The sequence below is a fragment of the Rhinatrema bivittatum genome, chromosome 11 (genome assembly GCF_901001135.1).
Source record: "Rhinatrema bivittatum chromosome 11, aRhiBiv1.1, whole genome shotgun sequence".
Taxonomy (NCBI): Eukaryota; Metazoa; Chordata; class Amphibia; order Gymnophiona; family Rhinatrematidae; genus Rhinatrema; species Rhinatrema bivittatum.
Genome location: NC_042625.1, coordinates 96,958,884 through 96,977,078, shown reverse-complemented (window position 1 = coordinate 96,977,078; position 18,195 = coordinate 96,958,884). Strand labels below are relative to the sequence as shown.

General features: G+C 44.8%; 2 protein-coding genes across 3 annotated transcripts; both read left to right on the top strand.

Annotated features, from left to right (window-relative positions):
• The first annotated feature begins 5,060 nt into the window (after positions 1-5,060).
• On the top strand, positions 5,061-7,674 carry LOC115100898 (gap junction alpha-4 protein-like). The gene is made up of 2 exons (XM_029619959.1): positions 5,061-5,194; positions 5,948-7,674. The coding sequence occupies exon 2, from the start codon at positions 5,960-5,962 to the stop codon at positions 6,896-6,898; it is 939 nt and encodes a 312-aa protein (XP_029475819.1). The 5' UTR covers positions 5,061-5,194; positions 5,948-5,959; the 3' UTR covers positions 6,899-7,674.
• On the top strand, positions 5,104-16,673 carry LOC115100896 (gap junction alpha-4 protein-like). 2 transcript variants are annotated; one of them, XM_029619956.1, is made up of 2 exons: positions 5,104-5,194; positions 15,563-16,673. In XM_029619956.1, exon 2 carries the CDS (start codon positions 15,581-15,583, stop codon positions 16,640-16,642), a length of 1,062 nt encoding a protein of 353 aa, XP_029475816.1. In that variant the 5' UTR covers positions 5,104-5,194; positions 15,563-15,580; the 3' UTR covers positions 16,643-16,673. The 2 variants fall into 2 exon arrangements, with proteins under 2 accessions (XP_029475816.1, XP_029475815.1); XM_029619955.1 differs by lacking the exon at positions 5,104-5,194 and adding an exon at positions 14,057-14,189.
• The last annotated feature ends 1,522 nt before the right edge of the window (positions 16,674-18,195 follow it).

The window sequence follows — 18,195 nt, the reverse complement described above, 5'->3', positions numbered from 1 at the left end:
CAGAAGAGTTTGCCCTATAAACAGAGCAGCCACAAGATAGGAGTGGTGGCCAGAACAATGGCTTCAAATTCCACTTCCTCCGTTGATGCTCCTCGTGATCTCCCATTGTCTCAGGTCCCATAAGGTATATTTGCTATGCACACATTTTTTGCATGTATAACTTTAATCCCAATTCAACAAGTCATTTAGCATACAAGTGTGCACATAAATTAGGGCTCCTTCATGCAAATCACATTAATCAAGACATTAGTTACTGCTTCCCAATGCAGAGAGGTGCGTAGGTTTAACTCATGCTTTGGAAATGTAACTCCTGATCAGAGGTGGAGCAAAGTTCCTGGGGCTACTGTTAGTCTATAGGGCTGATCCTGGAGGACCCCCTAGGCAGTCAGGTTTTCAGAATCTGCATGAGATAGATCTGCTATTAATTAAGTTGACTTAGAAAATAGCCACTGCTATTACTAGCAACAGTAACATGGAATAGACTTAGTGTTTGGGTACTTGCCAGGTTTCTTGTGGCCTGGATTGGTCACTGTTGGAAACAGGATGCTGGGCTTGATGGACCCTTGGTCTGACCCAGTATGGCAACTTCTTATGTTCTTATGCATGCACTGCCTCCTTCACATGCAAATTTTCTCTCATGCATATTCATTTTGGATATCCTGAGAACCAGACTGATTGAAGGTCCCCCAGGACAGGCTGGGAATCTGTACTGTAGTGCTGGGCACAAGATTTACAAAGTAAATCATGTTTCATGCACAGAGAATAGACTTTGTGCAAATATGTCTGTGTGCTTTGTTTAAAAATACACCTCACTATTAATTAACACACTATTAATCTACTTTTTTTTAGCACACTAGTAAAGAAAACATGTGCTGAAAGGGACTTGTACCTCAATTACTACTAATGCTGTAAACTGCATTATCTAGAAAGACAGGCTAAAAATATCAAATTAAATAATTCGAGAGGACCTTATAAAATGGAGCAGCAATACCAAAGGACGTTTTTACATCAGGACTTTTAGCAAAGATGGGCCATTGTTGCTTGTTTAAATTCACCAGATCATTTCTCTGCCATTACATTTGAGAGAGAAACTTCTATTGTGCTGTGTCTGAGGAGGATGTGTGCAACTCTGGCGCCACCCAGCGTTCAAACCTGTGAAAAGCAGCCAAATGTAGGTAAGCCAATAAGTGCCATGCTGGGACGAACAAACATGGGCAATCCGGGTCATCAGGAAGTCCCTGGCAGATCCCAAAGGGTGGATCCAATTCTTTGTTGCTCACTCCTAGGGATAAACCTTGGCTTTCCTCAAGTCTTCCTGTCTAATAATGGATTCTGGGGCTTCCAAGCCTCTTTAAGCCCAGCTATGCCAGATGCCTTGAGCACAGCTTTATTGGATGTGCAGCGGGAAACTGTTTTAAAGCCGAAAGCTGCTAGTTTCATGGCATGTCCCCTATCTGAAAAGGTCACTTACTGTTCCCCTCCACTCATGACTTTACAAACCTCTCTCTTATCCCCTTCTCAGGCATCTCTTCGCCAGGCTGAAGACTTTAAGGATTGTTGTACCTTTTCTAGCTCCACTTTTTTAAGTTGGGGCAACCACAACTGCAGGTGATAGTTAAGGTAGAGTCGCAGCAAAGACCGATGCAGAGCCAGGAGGACTCTCACAGCTTCATTCTCCACTGCTTTCTGGATCTTCTGATCTGCATTATGTACATCATATCGTTGATCAGGCTTACCGAATGCAGTAGTACAATTATATGAATCTTTATGGGGGTGGCGGGGGGCAGTTTGAGTGTTAATACCCCATAACTACTGCTTTAGTTTAGTTTATTAGCTTGATTAATGACTATATCTTACTGCAGTAATTCAAAGCAATTTAGCTTCGCTACTGTGAAAAGTAAACCAAATAAACCCGGATAACTAGTAATTTGCCATTTTATTTGGATTAAAATGAAAACAAAGGTTTTATTAAGGGCCCAACCCCCTTTACAACACTATTGTGTAATGACCCATAGGGGGAGATCTTTACTCAGTGTGGTGAAAATACCATAACCAGCCCCAGAGTACAACAAGAAGCTTTAAGTGGGACTGTGAGTGGTTTGGGACACATCTAATAAAATGCATTGCTTTGGATGAATTTACTTTCACAGGACAGAGAATTTGCAGGGATCTCCCAGCTGATGCAGGATAGATCTGAGTTCTTTTGGGTGGGTAAATGCATGAGGAGGCTTCTCTGGCATGTCTATGGATGCAGACAGTCTCTCGTTCTGACAGCTTAGGTTTCTGGAGCAAGTTCCGGGGCTCAGGTCCCACCTGTGCCTTGCTGGAGCAGCCCGGGATGCAGGTGAGCTTCAGTGCCATACGTGCCTCCTGAGCCCCTGCAGGCCATGGAAGTTAAAGGTTTGGTCAGTTTTTGAAAGCAGCGGCATTGCAAGGTACTTAAAAGATCCAGGGCACAGGCCCATAGGGCCTTCCTGCCACTCCCTGGAATTTGATAACTATGCACTTGAATCACTAAAGTTATTCTCCCACAGACACAGAATGGGAAAAACGCCTTAGTGAATGCAGCCCTCTGGAGACAGGGAGAAGCCTACAGTAACTGAATGTAAACCGATGTGAAATCTCAGATCGAATGTCGGTATATAAAAATAAATACATACATACAGTGCCTGAACAGCAGAATATAAATGAAACAAATATCACTACAATTACTTAATAGCATCATTCAATCAATTCTTCTACATAGATGTGGGAGTGAAGTCTGGACAGAATTTCAAACACACTGCACCCCAGTTCTGAAACACATTCTGCATCCGTAGAAATTCTCTTAACAACGGTCACAGGAATTTCTCCTCTCAACTGACTACACAAAAGGAAAATTATATTCAAATTCTAGTATCACATCAGTAACAGAATCATAAACATCTTCTACTGCCAGGCACTTTTTGAAGTAATACAAAATCCTGCAAAAGGACAGAGAACTTATGTAGCAAACCTACTATACCCTAACACCACTAACCCCCAGGACTCAAATAACAGCAAAGCTTCCTAAGAAAGGGCAACAATACAAATATTACTACAGGCCCTAGAACACCAATACACCAGCCAGACTGTTCTAGATCCCTATGCAGACACTACGTGCCAGCAGAATCCCTGACATGCAGAACACAGATTGACCACAAATTAAAAACAGAAGCAAACAAAACTGAAATGAAAACTCCATGAAGCTCGTCTCTGCAGGTAGAGAATAACAAATGCATTTCCTCCTAGAGTTAGCAAAATACAAAGATATAAGAAATGCACATTCCCAAAGCTGACATAATTCATGCATTAAAAACAGAAAATAAAATGTTTTCTTCTACCTTTTGTCATCAGGCAGATTGGGTTGGTTTTGGTCTCTCTTTTTGTCTTCTTCTATGTTCTTTTCTAGAGTCTCCTTTCCATTTCTTCCCTCCCTGCATCTGACATTGATCTTTCCCGTCTGACTCGCTAGCCATTCATAGCTGCATTACACCTCTCCTTGTCCCCCATTTAATCCCTCTAGCCCTGTCTCCTTTTTACCTTTCACCTTCCATCTCTCGCTCCTTTCCCAGCCTCCTATTTCCTCACTCCCTAGATCTCCATTTCTGCCCACTGCACTCACCCCCTTCATTTCCCTCACAACCTTTCACCAGCTCCAGCTCCTTCCCTGGCCTCCAGACTCTTCTTCTGTCACTTAGCTCCTACCCAGCCTCCTATTACCCCTCTTTCACCACCTCCTCAGACCCATTCTCATCCCCTTCCTTTCTCGCACCCCTCCACAGAAACCCCATCTCTTTTTACTAGTTCTCACCCTCTCTCCTGTCCTCCAGGTCACCCCATCCTACCCTTCAGCCTCCTCCTCCTCTTACTCCAAACTCATACCCCCTCAACCCAACACACATCCAAGCCCTGCTCTACACCCCACTATCTCAGTCCCCAATCTCCTACTTAATCTCAATCCCTGCTTTCCCAGACTTTCCCTCAGATCCTGTCTCCATTCTTCAACTGCTCTCCCCCTCTCCCCAGTCACTGAGTCCCATTCTTCCCTTGTTGTTCCCATTTCCCCCCTGCTCTTCCCCAAATTCCTGACCTACTCTTCTTCTGCACTTCCACCCAGTCCCAGAGTCCCTTTTTCTTCCAGATTCCTACCATTTCCATTCTTCCCCTGCTCTCCTCCTAATCCTTGAATCTTATCTTTTCCTTACTGCTCCCCAATCCCCATCCTATGTTTCCCTGCTCTCCCCTAATCCCCATTCTAACCTTATCACCTAGTACCCATTCATCTAGATTCTCCCAGTCCCTTTCTTCCCCTCCCCCCATCCATTCTCTCAAATTTCCCCAGTCCCCATTCTTCGATTCCCCCCATTCCACAAGTCCCCAGTCTTCCCCTATTCTCCCTGCTCTCAAGTCTCCATTCTTTCCCAACTCTCCTCCCAGTTCCTGGGGGCTATTCTTCCCTTGTTCACTCCCCTAATCCTCAAGTCCCAGGTCTCCCACTACCCATCCAATCCCCATTCTTACCTTACCCAAGTCCCCCAGTTCTTGCTCTCCTGCCTTCCCTGCAGCCCATTTTTCTCTTGTTCCCTCCCAAACTATTTCTCGGTCCCTGCGCTATTCCCATCGCTAGGGTGCGTCTCTCAAACCTAGGGCCAGCACCTGGAAGCAGGGACAGCCACAATTCCTCCTCCCTCCTGCAGTCTCCTGACGGAACCACAGAGCTCTTGAATCTACGGAGCTCAAACCTCCGCCGCTTCACCTGTACAGACCCCGCGCTGATGTTTGAACTTCGCGGGGCTCTTGGAGCTACGGAGCTCCGCGGAGCTCAAACCTCCGCCGCTTCACCTGTACAGACCCCGCGCTGATGTTTGAACTCCGCAGGACTCTTGAATCTACGGAGCTCCGCGGAGCTCAAACCTCCGCCGCTTCACCTGTACAGACCCCGCGCTGATGTTTGAACTTCGCGGGACTCTAAATCTACGAAGCTCCGCGAAACTCAAACCTCAGCTGCTTGGCCTACGTGGATCCGCGCTAACGATTGAACCTCGCGGGGCTCCGTAGATACAAGAGCCCCCGCGGTTCCACAATTTCTATTTCCATCAAGGGGACCACAGGAAGGAGGAGGACTTGTCCCTTTTATCCAAGTTGAGGACACTGTGGGACCGTGAAGGGCGCGGTGAGTCAGAGGAAGATATAGTTTTGTTTTCTTATAGTGGCCGCTGAGACTCGGGGCTCCTGTTTGAGTTACTTTTGTAGAAATGTGTCTGTCTTGTTGGACTCACGTTTACCATTTGGTTATTCTGATCAGATTTTAACTCTTGCTATATAGTTTTCTTAGTTTAGACTTGCTAACTAGTTCCAACACACGGTTTATTTGAGTTTATTCTAATGCCTATAGGCTGTAACCTTTTCACCCACCTTCCTATGCTGTACTTTAGACATTTAAAAGACCTACTGCATTCTTAAGCAAAACCTATTGTATCATTAATAACAGGAATTAAGGTAAAAATTCTATATCTCAATCATTGTTAAGTAAACACACTGCACTTTAATGGTGAGAAAACAGGACTGAGGGATGATGGGCTTGTGATTGGAGGATTGACCTATGTTTTAGGCAATATCCTGGGTACAGTCCAGCTCCCCGTCGCTGACTCTCAGGATTGCCTGTAGCTATGTCACATTATCTCCTTGTGCCTCCGCTGCCATTTCTGGTATAGGGTAATAGCACCAGCATTGTTCCAACTCCTTTTCACTCTTTGGAAGCTTCCTGAGGTCATCCACTCCAGATGGCCTGAAGGAGGAAGGTATAATGTGCAAAGATACAGTTGGTAATTTACTCTGGGAATGAGGGAATCAAGCTACTATGTACTTCAGTGATGCGACCTAGGCTGGGAGCTGAGTAAAGCTAACTTTTCTAACTTATTTCTAGGACTGACGGAGAATGGGGGAGTGGGACTTTTTGAAGCATCTCCTGGATGAGGTGCAGGAGCACTCCACGCTCATTGGGAAGATCTGGTTGACTGTGCTCTTCATTTTCCGGATCTTGGTCCTGTGCGTAGCTGGAGAGTCTGTCTGGGGGGATGAACAGTCAGACTTTGTCTGCAATACCCAGCAGCCCGGCTGCGAAAATGTCTGTTATGACCAGGCTTTCCCCATCTCCCACATCCGATTCTGGGTTCTGCAGTTCCTGTTTGTCAGCACACCAACACTGGTGTACCTGGGTCATGTGATCTACCTGTCCAGGAGGGAAGAAAAGCAGATGTGGCGTGAGTGTGAGCTCAGAGGTCTCCAGACACAAGACTTGCAAACAGAACCTTTTTTGGATAAGAAACCCTCCAAGAAGCTCAAAATACAGGGGTCCTTGATGCTCACCTACACTATAAGTGTCATTTGTAAAAGTATCTTTGAAGCGGGATTTCTGCTTGGCCAGTGGTATTTGTATGGCTTTGTTATGCCTCCTGTTTATGTGTGTGAAAGAGACCCATGCCCTCACAAAGTAGACTGCTTTATCTCCCGTCCTACCGAGAAGACCATCTTCATCTTTTTCATGATGGTGGTAGCTCTGGTGTCGCTTCTTCTCAACCTGCTGGAGCTTGCTCACCTGAAATACAAAAGCAAATCTCAGAATCAGAGGAAGAGCTCGCCTCTATCGGCTATGAACAGCTTCCTGCAGAAGCCATCAGAGGTTCAAATCAAACCCTTTGAGGATGAGCCCTACTTCTACCTTCCTATGTCGGAGGCTCATCCTCCCTACACAGGCTCCAGCAAACCATCCCAGAATCCCTTCTCCACAATGCCTGTGAATGCTGCTGCTCTCCAGACTGAGGAAAGGCCATTGAGCAGAGTGGGAAGCTCTACTTCCAAACAACAATACGTGTAACACAAGGAACAAAATGTTCCCACCCTGAGGGCAGGCACACCACCTCATCTCTGCTCCTCCTTGTTGGTTGCGCAACCTGTCAGAATGAGCTGGAAGATTGTCTGGCAGTAAAGAGAAAACCCAAAGAAATTCCGATGTGTGGAGTTTCATCATGTCCAGGAGACCTTCATCTTTAACATGTGAATTGGTTTGCACATTCAGCCCCATTGAGTCTTAGAAATACAGACTTTGACTTTCCAAACTGTGCACTGTCATCTTCACCTTTTCTGAACATCTTTTTCATTCTGTATCTTTGAAAAGTGTATTCATGGTTTGACTGTTTATTTACTCATCAGTTTGCAAACCTCTGGGGTCATTTTCAAATGGACAAATGTTTTCTCACACAGTGCCTGATTATTGAATTCTATGCATTAGGGAGGGGGGCGGGGAGCTTGGTAATTTAGTCCTATTGTCTGCCGCAGCCCTGGACGTTCTAGAGGAATTCCCGCAATGTGGAGAGGGCTTGGGGATTGTTACAGTGGCTGTGAGGGGGAGGGGGTGCCACCCAGCTCCTCTCCCATAGGCAGGATACTGGACGGATGCGTTTAATTTGTATGCGGTAGGAATTCTTTCAGGAAAAGGAGACGACTTTGCGCTTTCTTTTTTTCTTTGTGCGTTTCTGCTGCAGCTTTAATAGATACGGCCAGCTCCTTACCGCAGTCTGTCATTCCCAGGCTGCATTTGATCTTTTGTAAAACTTGAGAACTGGAACTAAAATATACACATGGTGCACTGTTTCTGAGTCTCACCTTCCTTTTGTTATTGTTTTAATGGCATTTTAAAACCTCCTTCGTAGCCCTGAATCTCACTTCCTTACAAATGAAGGTTCTGTTTTAACATTTTTATGAGTGATAGTGTGGAAGGGTTATTGCAAAAGATTTGCTTTTTTGCAGATAATATCTGCTACAGGCAAAACACCCATGAAGGTGTGAAAAACATGAGAAGGGATCTAGTGCAGCCTGAGTCTGGCGGGTAATAATTTAATCCTAAAGAAAATGCAGATTTGTGCACTTGGGTTGCAGAAACCCAAAGGAGCAGTAAGTCCAGTATAGGGTAGGGGCTGAAGGTCTTCAGTGCACAGAAGAGGAGCAGGATCTGGGGGTGATCATATGTGAGGCAGAAGATGCTTTGGTGCATAGGGAAAAAAGAATAGCCAGTTAGAAAAAGGTGGCAATACAGCCTCTGTCTAAATTTTTGCTGAGACCTCATTTGGAGTCCCCTGTACAATTCAGGAGACCACAGCTTCAAAAGGATAGAAACAGGAGGAGGCCAGAGCACCGTTCCGAAAATGGTCCGTGATCTTCATCGTAAAGCATATGGGGATAGACTTAAAGGTCTTCCTATGTAAAGGAGGGAAATGGAGATATTGAAATACCGCTAAGGAATAAATGCACAGGAAGTGGGCGTCTTTCAGTGAAAAAGAAGCTCTAGGATGAGCTTTGTGCATCAGGAGTTGGGGGACCCTGCATCCCACCTGTGTTTGCCCTGACCCTAACGTGACAGATTTCCAATTTTACCCGCTCACTTATGAAGAGGAAGGTCACTCTCTGTTTATTGCTTGGATGGCGAGGGGTCTTCTTTTCCAATTTCAGACTAGATCCATAAGCTTTCAGGAAAACACTTAGGTTTATCTGTATTAAAGTTAGAAACCAATGCTGAAAATGTGGTTTCTGGAGGTTGAATGGCTCATGTACTTCATCGCAGAGGGGGACGGGGTCAGCTTGCAAGGGATTCCCCTGCACTGAGGTCTGCAGTGCTGCAGGAAGTGGCTGGGGACTCTGCAAGAATTTGCAATATTATTTTAACCAGATGGTGGCGCTGACGTCCTAGCTAGTGGATTGGAGTTTGACTCGCTTGTGGTAGAAATGAAGGTTAACAAAGAAGCTTTGGGTGAGAGATTTTACTGGCCTAATGCAATCCATCTGTGCCAAGCTTCAGGCCTGCAAAAGGTGAGGGGGTATCAACAGCAGCAGAACAAGGGGCCGCAATGACTCTGGAGTTTTGCCCCATGACATCTCTCACAATCCAGATTTTGAAGAAATAAGTTAAGTGTTGGCTCTGATAATTAATTTCTCGATCCTTCTGCTCCTGCCTCTGACTTCCTTCCTTCTCCCTTCAAAACTATTCACCTCTCCCTTTCACTGTTGTTTCTAGGGCAATGATTCCAGCCATTTCTGACCCCCTCTCCTCTCTCCCTGGAGGTTGGGTTTTGTTTGTTTTTTTTACATGGCCTGACTTGAAGGAAAAGTTGCTACATGCGCTCTGTTTGCTGCTTCCTCTCTCATCCTCCTGTGCAGCTGTGAGAACCCCAGCCTGCTCTTTCACGGCTGCGCTGCTTCCATATACGAGGGGAGTAAAAATTAATGTACAACTTTTTCTCTTTATTGGAGAGGGAGGAGTCTGACACTTTCCTCCATTTCTTTGGGTTTCCAGATCAGTTAGAACCAGTGATAAGAAATGCCAAGCTGGGTCAGACCAAGATCCATCGAGCCCAGCATCCTGTCTCCACCAGTGGCAGTCCAGGTCGCAGGTACCCAGCAGATCCCAGATTCCTGTTACTCATTCCCAGGGATAGAAACAGCTTAAGTGATGGACGTCTCCTGCAGGTTCTTGTCCAAACCCCGCTGTGCTGGTCACCTTGATCACATCCTCTGGCAACAGATCCCACAGCCTGACTGTGCGCTGAGTGAAAAGCACTTTCTACCGTCTGTTCTGAATCTGCTGCTAGTCACTTCCATGGAGTGTCCCCGTGTTTTAGTATTATTTGAAAGGGTAAATAACTGCTATATTAAATCATTAGCAAAAAGTGCCCATAGTTGCTGATCTATAATAGCCTGTGTGGACTGGAGGGTGGCCAATGTAACCCCAATATTTAAAAAAGGCTCCAGGGGCGATCCGGGTAACTATAGACCAGTGAGCCTGACTTCAGTGCCGGGAAAAATAGTGGGAACTATTCTCAAGAACAAAATCACAGAACATATAGAAAGACATGATTTAATGGGACACAGTCAACATGGATTTACCCAAGGCAAGTCTTGCCTCACAAATCTGCTTCATTTCTTTGAAGGGGTTAATAAACTGTGAAGGTGAACCGGTAGATGTAGTGTATTTGGATTTTCAGAAGGCGCTTGACAAAGTTCCTCTTGAGAGGCTTCTAGGAAAAGTAAAAAGTCATGGGATAGGAGGCGATGTCCTTTCGTGGATTACAAATTGGTTAAAAGACAAGAAACAGAGAGTTGGATTAAATGGTCAATTTTCTCAGTTAAAAGACAAGACTTGCTCACATATCTCATCCATGGGACAGGAGTCATCCCCAACGGCTCCAGCTCTGCCGATGCCTGAGGGTGGCCAGCGCCATTTTGAATTGTGGCTGCAGTGGGTCAGGAGCGACTGAGAGTGGGGTAAGATGCTTGGGGGGAGGGGAGTGCTTTTGGCAGTGAAGGCCTGGGGGGGAGGGGCTTTTATTAAAATGTAGTGGGGCTCAGACCCAACCTGATACCATTTTTTGTAGAAAGAAGTGTAGCTGCCTTGTTAGTCTACTTGAACAAAGGGAAAAAAGGTTAACAAATATCAACAAAATCCTCCCAAAATAAATGTTGATCCCTTTTTTATAAGACTAGCAATATTTTTCTTGACTAATGTTCCCTTTCTCCAATCCTTCTGATTCAAGGAATATCATCTTACACAAGTTAGTCAAGACATGGATTGCGTTAGTCCAATAGAAAGAGTCCACCAGGTTTTGGTTAATTTAGTTTTCTTTTCTGTTTTAAATGAAGAAAGGAGAAACTGTTCTGTGCATCCCGCCTGGCTGTGAACGATCACTAGCACCTCAACGTATCATCCAGTGAATGAGAGGCCATGAAGGACCCGAGGGACTTGGATAAGCTGAGCACTTAGGAGTCAGATAAAAGCCTCTTTGACTCTCCTTGCATGACAACATTAGGATGACTTGTTTCAGGATCCCCATAGTCAGGGTAACCCAAGTCTTGATGTGCTGCTGCCTCACAGCTGAATGCTTTCAAGTCCTTTGGATAGGATGTGAAGTCATTTCCACTCCAACACTATCAGTCCGATACAGTACAGTGCGCTCCGGAGTGCACTGTTAACCTGCCATTGGACGTGCGTTTTCCCTTACCCCTTATTCAGTAAGGGGCGGAAAATGCGTGTCCAAACTGCCAAACCTAATAGCGCCCTCAACATGCAAATGCATGTTGACGGCCCTATTAGGTATTCGCGTGCGATTCAGAAAGTAAAATGTGCAGCCAAGCCGCACATTTTACTTTCAGAAATTAGCGCCTACCCAAAGGTAGGCGCTAATTTCTTCTGGCACCGAGAAAGTGCACAGAAAAGCAGTAAAAACTGCTTTTCTGTGCACCCTCAGACTTAATATCATGGCAATATTAAGTCAGAGGTCCTGAAGAGTAAAAAAAAAGTTTAAAAAAAAAAATTGGAAGTCGGCCGGCAGCTGTCGGGTCGAAAACCGGATGCTCAATTTTGTTGGCGTCCGGTTTCCGAACCAGTGGCTGTCAGTGGGCTCGAGAACCGACGCTGGCAAAATTGAGCGTCGGCTGTCAAACCCGCCGACAGCCGCCGCTCCTGTCAAAAAGGAGCATTCGCCCGCTCTCCCGCTGACTTTACTGAATCGGCGTGCTAGTTTGGGTGTTCAGGAGATGAGAAGCTGTGCCTTGCACATTGTGACTCCCCACTGCTGTCAGCTCTTCAGAGGAGGGCCTTCTGCAAAAGCTCACCAGGATGTACTTTCAGGGTGGGAGAAGAAGCTATGGTGAACAGGTGCATTCCTTCCCTGCTCTAGTGCTTGGGAAGCACAAGGCTCACCAGTGAAACTCGGGCTGCTCTCATATTTCTAGCCCCCAGTTTCAGAGTGCATTCAGCCAGAGTAGGGAAATCATTGAGCTTGAATGCACATCGTCATTTAATGTGCCGTTTTGGGCTGTTTGTTCAAAATCTGCCACAACCAATGAATTTGGCATATAATAGCAAAACAAAGGGAAACGCACTCTGCTGATGTCCCAAAATAACATCGCTTCCAAGAATAATTTTCTGTTTATTGTGCATAAGCCAAAGTCCATTTCCTGCATCAATTTGCTTCATGTAAATTGCAAGTTCATCTCAAAATGTTCAGAATAAGGACAAGAAGATTCAGCAAAACAATGAATAACTGCAGAAAAATGTTCAATTAACTATAATTCCCTGTATGAGCTCTGCCACTGCTGATTTAGAACACCCCAAGATTTTTGCATTTCTCTATTCCTAAATAGTTCTGCCTGTGTATAATCTTGCACTGCTTCTCAAATTGATCAGGTATTTATTTTTAAACATAATCCATCTGCTAACATCTGTTCCAGATGTAAGCCCATATTTAAGATGCTAGTATTGTGCTTTCAGAAGGAATTGGGCAGAACAGGTTATAATTTTCTTGTAATTTACAAATAAATCTAGGGAGAATGAGAGGCTGCAGCCTTTTATAGACTGTCTTGGACCAAATCCATGCACATTCCACTGTCTTTGGCAGGATCTGTCTGATGGTGTTTTAATCTGTCAGGAAGAGCCATACCTTTTTGCAATGCACTACCTCATGTTTATGCAAATATTTCTCATGCATATTCATTAGAGATATCCTGAAAACCCAACTGGCTGGCGGACACCGGTTTGAGCACTCCTGCTTTAATGTACTGCATCCCAGAGGCACTTCTTCCCTTTCACTATAGTAGAGGTGGACAACTCTGTGGCTCTCGAGGACTGAACGGGCCTGGTTTTCAGGATATCCACAATGAATCTGCATGAGAGAGATATGCATACAATGGAGGCAGTGCATGCAGATTCATAAGAACATAAGAAATTGCCATGCTGGGTCAGACCAAGGGCCCATCAAGCCCAGCATCCTGTTTCCAACAGAGGCCAAACCAGGTCACAAGAACCTGGCAATTACCCAAACACTAAGAAGATCCCATGTTACTGATGCAATTAATAGCAGTGACTATTCCCTAAGTAAACTTGATTGATAGCTGTTAATGGAACTTATCCAAACCTTTCTTGAACCCAACTACACTAACTGCACTAACCACATCCTCTGGCAACAAATTCCATAGCTTTATTGTACGTTGAGTGAAAAAGAATTTTCTCCGATTAGTCTTAAATGTGCCACATGCTAACTTCATGGAGTGCCCCCTGGTCCTTCTATTATCTGAAAGTGTAAATAACCGATCCACATCTACTCATTCAAGACCTCTCATGATCTTAAAGACCTCTATCATATCCCCCCTCAGCCGTCTCTTCTCCAAGCTGAACAGCCCTAACCTCTTCAGCCTTTCCTCATAGGGGAGCTGTTCCATCCCCTTTACCATTTTGGATGTCCTTATGGAGTGATACGTATGAACATGCCATACTGGGTCAGACCAAGGGTCCATCAAGCCCAGCATCCTGTTTCCAACAGTGGCCAATCCAGGCCACAAGAACCTGGCAAGTACCCAAACACTAAGTCTATTCCATGTTACCATTGCTAATGGCAGTGGCTATTCTCTAAGTGAACTTGATTAATAGCAGGTAATGGACTTCTCCTCCAAGAACTTATCCAAACCCTTTTTAAGCCCAGCTACACTAACTGCACTAACCACATCCTCTGGCAACAAATTCCAGAGCTTAATTGTACAGCGGCATTATGACATTTTCCGTTTTATTCATTGTGGATATCCTGAAAACCAGGCCTGTTTTTGGCTCTCGAGGAAGGGTTTTTCCTCATGCTTGAGGAAAAAGGTAATTCTTGATGTGAGGATGTGGCACATTCACTTCTAGGGAATAAAATAAGCTCTGGAATGTTCTTTTCTTCTGTTTATTCCCCTCCTCCCCAGTTATTCTTTAATGGAAACCTTTCAGTGATTTCTTTATATTGGGTTAAAACCAGTACCTGCCAGGATGCGATTTTTCCAGCTCTCCCCTCTATCTTCAGACATTAAACACGCAGCTAGCAAACTCCAGCACAAGTGTATCGTCCTTCCCTCCCGCAAATCCCCACCCCTCGATTCAGCATCCTCCCCGAATTCCTGCCCTGCCCCCAGCATCCTGCATGTACCTTGGCCCTCCCTGCAGTTCCTGTTGCCGCTCCCTGAGCCATGGACGTCTCTTCCCCTCTCCATCCAGCACTTCCAGTAGTTTGGCAGCTGGAAGGATTCCATAACCATTGCTTCTGCTCGTCCCCTCTGTGCTGAGCAGAGACAGGCCAGCGACAAGACAGGTAGGTGAGAAGAAACCTCTTGTCTGCTTCAGCTCACAGCTGCCTTCTCTGCTACCCTGATGATTTCAGGCACCGCAGAAAGTTTGCTGATTACTGGTTGGGCTTTTTTTTGGAACTGCTCAATCAGATCAACAGAAAAATTCTGTCAGAAAAAGAAAGTTACTGCCAGTTAACCCCTTGCATGCAGCCGGTAGCATATTTCCAGGCATCACAAAAGATTGTTTTAATGTGTCCTGCCACCTCCTTCCTCACAATTCTGTGTCCCTCTTTCTTGCTAATAGTGCAGCTCCCTAATGAACAGTTCATAGGTCGACAACTGCAGGGTTTGCTTTTCTTTTAAATCCAAAGCAAAAAACCTTTTTAAATTAACTATCCAGCTTCCGGAATGGCAGTTCAGCGGGTTCTGTTGACGGGTGGCAGGGCGAGATGGTCTCTCTGTCTTCCTTATGACGGATGTTATGGCACCGTCAGCCTAAACAGAGAGAGAGCTGGATGGCTGTCCCATGCCCAAGACCCAGTTTCAGTCCCTTTTTCTGGATCTTGTCATTTTGCATTCACTATAACAGGGGTAGGCAGCTCTGGTCCTGGAGTGCCTCAAACAGGGCTGACTTTCAGGACAACCACAATGAATATGCATGAGACAGATCTGCATGCAATGGTTATTCATTACAGATGTCTTGTATGCGGCACTCCAGAACCGAACTTGGCTATCACTGCACGATATAATAAATATATGGAGGTGTTTGTTATATTTCTTTGGCATTGTCCCTGCCTAAGATCTCTCCTGGCTCTGTGGCCCTTTCCTAATTTTCTTTTGGACTTACATATAGATTTAAGCTTTGAATAAAACTCTAACATAAAAAGGATTTACTTTCCAGCAGGTTCCATCCTGCCCGTAAGAGCTTTCCTTGAAAAGGGATTCATTTAAAAGTCCTGGTGCACTGTGAACGTTTTGGGGTGCCCATGCTGCGTTTTGCACTCTTATTTGCAGGTGATTTGGGGTTTTAAGCACCACGTTAAGACAGGTGAGGGCAAACTCCAGTCCCAGTGGCCATTAATCTGCTGGCGTTTTCAGGATATCCTTGATGAATGGGCACGACACAGACTTGCATAGAACTGAAGCGGTTAACATGCAAAACTATTTCATGCATATTCATTAAGGATATCTTGAAGACCCGAGGACTGGAAATTACCAACCTCTGCATTGAGTACTTAACATTTAATCTGATGCAGTATTAAGCTAAAACATATTTCTAACAACCATTTACAAAACAGCAAAGTAGATGAGATTTTTTTGCATACAAACAGATTTCCATGGGTATGAGCATACAATTCATGTATAGTTTGACAGTGAATTATCCTCTAATTTACAGATACAGCATCCAAAGAGAATGGGAGATTGGGGCTTCTTGGAGAAATTGTTGGACCAAGTACAGGAGCATTCCACTGCCATCGGCAAAGTCTGGTTGATGGTGCTCTTCATTTTCCGGATTTTGATCTTGGGGTTGGCTGGAGAGTCTGTTTGGGGGGATGAACAGTCAGAGTTTCTTTGCAACACTAAGCAGCCAGGTTGTATCAATGTCTGCTATGACAAGGCTTTCCCCATTTCTCATGTCCGGTTCTGGGTTCTGCAGTTCTTGTTTGTCAGCACACCAACACTGGTGTACCTGGGTCATGTGATCTACCTGTCCAGGCAAGACGAAAAGCTGAAACAGAGGGAGAGCAATCTCCGAGCTCTCCAGACAAAAGATCTGCAAGTCGATGTGCAAATCGCAGGCATTGAGAAGAAGTTATCTAAGATCTGTATGCAAGAGGATGGCAAAGTCAAGATCCAGGGTGCCTTGATGTTGACTTATACCGTAAGTGTCATCTTCAAAAGTTTGTTTGAAGCTGGCTTTCTGCTTGGACAGTGGTATTTGTATGGCTTTATGATGGCCCCAGTGTATGTATGTGAAAGGGATCCATGCCCCCACAAAGTGGACTGCTTCAACTCCCGCCCCACAGAGAAGACCATCTTCATCCTCTTCATGATGGTGGTGTCTCTGGTTTCACTCCTTCTCAACCTGATGGAACTTGTCCACCTTGTTTGCAAGTGCATGCTTCACAATGTGAAGAAGGGTCCACCTAGCTCACCTCCAAGAGATCTCAACAGCTTCCCACAGAAATTATCTGAGGGTTCAACCAAATCGTTTCCTGATGACCCCTGCTGCTGCCTTCCCATTACAGAGAACCATCCTTCAGCACCAGCCTGTATCAAGTTATCGAGTGAACAGAACTGGACCAATTTCACCATGGAACATCACCTGGCAATGCAGAGCAGAAACAATGCTGCTCTGGAGCAATCACCCCAAGGCACCTACTCACCAACAGATTTGGCTAGCCATCCCTTTGGAGTTCATGAAAAGCCACTGAGCCGAGCTAGCAGTGCTAACTCTAAACAAAAATATGTTTAATTCAAGCAGCAAACCAAAAACTATGACAGTCGCTTCCCTAGTCTGAGGCAAGCTTTTTCTTTAATATTGTGTTCATATGCGCATCACAGCATGTGTCGGTAGAAACGCCCTCAGAATAAAACAGCAAAGTTTATTCTTATAAATGACTGCATGAGGATATCATGTTAACTCATCAGCTGCTTACCTTCCGTTATTACATGAAATTAATTTATCTCAGGGTAGCACAGAACTGAACAGCCCCATTTTCTTTTCACTCATCACCCAATTGTCTGCCGCTCTGTGAAGAGACAAGGGGACAGCAGCAGCATTCATTATGCCTAGGCATAGGTTGTGAGTACTACACTTGGATGTAGTTTAGCATCTTCTATGTTATGCAGATAATACTCAGAACGCGTGCACCATCCATAGTGCAGAATAAGATCTTGCATTTAAAAAGAAAAATTATGATTGAGTAGTGCCTTTTGTGGCTTAAAACTCCTTAAAACCTCTTTCAACAAGGTACTCATGTGACTGTAGATAGCAGAGAAGCAGAAATAACCATTTCTATCTAAATCAGCCCTTGATAGACACCGATACCCAGTGACCCCTCTTTTTGAGTGCATGTACTCAGCTTTTAGGAAAATATAATCAAGTTATAATATCCCATCGGAGCAAGCTTGGCCCAAGCAATTACTGACAGAGGGCCCCTTGGAGCCCTCTCTTTTCCCAAGTCAGTGACTTACTGAAAAAAGAAATCTAGGATGATTTTTCAAGATTCATATTTCAGCAACTGTATTTTTTATTTCTATTTGTGGGCTCCTGCCAGTCCATTTGTATATACTGGTAATATAGTGAATCAGACTCTGCTCTGCTTTACAAGAAACTGTGCAGTGTCTGTGAAATCTGGGGGTAAAGGCAACGTCTATGGAAAAAGCAGAAGTTCAGGGCTTGGTAGGAAACTCAGCTAATTCCACAATTTATTGTGCCACACACACACTTTAATATAGCAAACGTGCAGATTGCAAATTACATCAGCAACATTTTTAGCTGCTGGATCAGGATTTCTTTCTTTTGACAATAATGCCCAAACCGCAGTGTCTGGAATTATCCTGGACACAATGCATTTCTTTGCATTATTGTGGCTGAGACGTTCTGGTATTCACCGGAACGCATTCAGGTTCTGATAACTTGAACTTCATCCTAATTCTCAGCCCCAATAAACAATGAGCGTAGCTCAGGCAGCGCGAGAAGCATAAAATGGAACATTAAATCAAGTCATACCCTTTTTATCTTAGAATCAGAGCAACTTCAATTGGGTCCTTTGGCTATGGGGTGAAAGAAGCCTGTGGCTTGCACTTACATTGGATTTTGCCATAATGAAGATCTCATACCGGAGCCATCAAATAGCAGGACATAGCCAAGAGTACAAAGAAAAGAAGAAGAAGGTGCCATTGAGTTAACCCATTAAGGCCCTTCCTGTGATTAATGTTTCCCCTCATTCTTTCACAGGGCAACCGATGACTCATATCAGAAAAAGTCAAACATCAATGCAGAAGTGCAATCTTCTGTGCAGG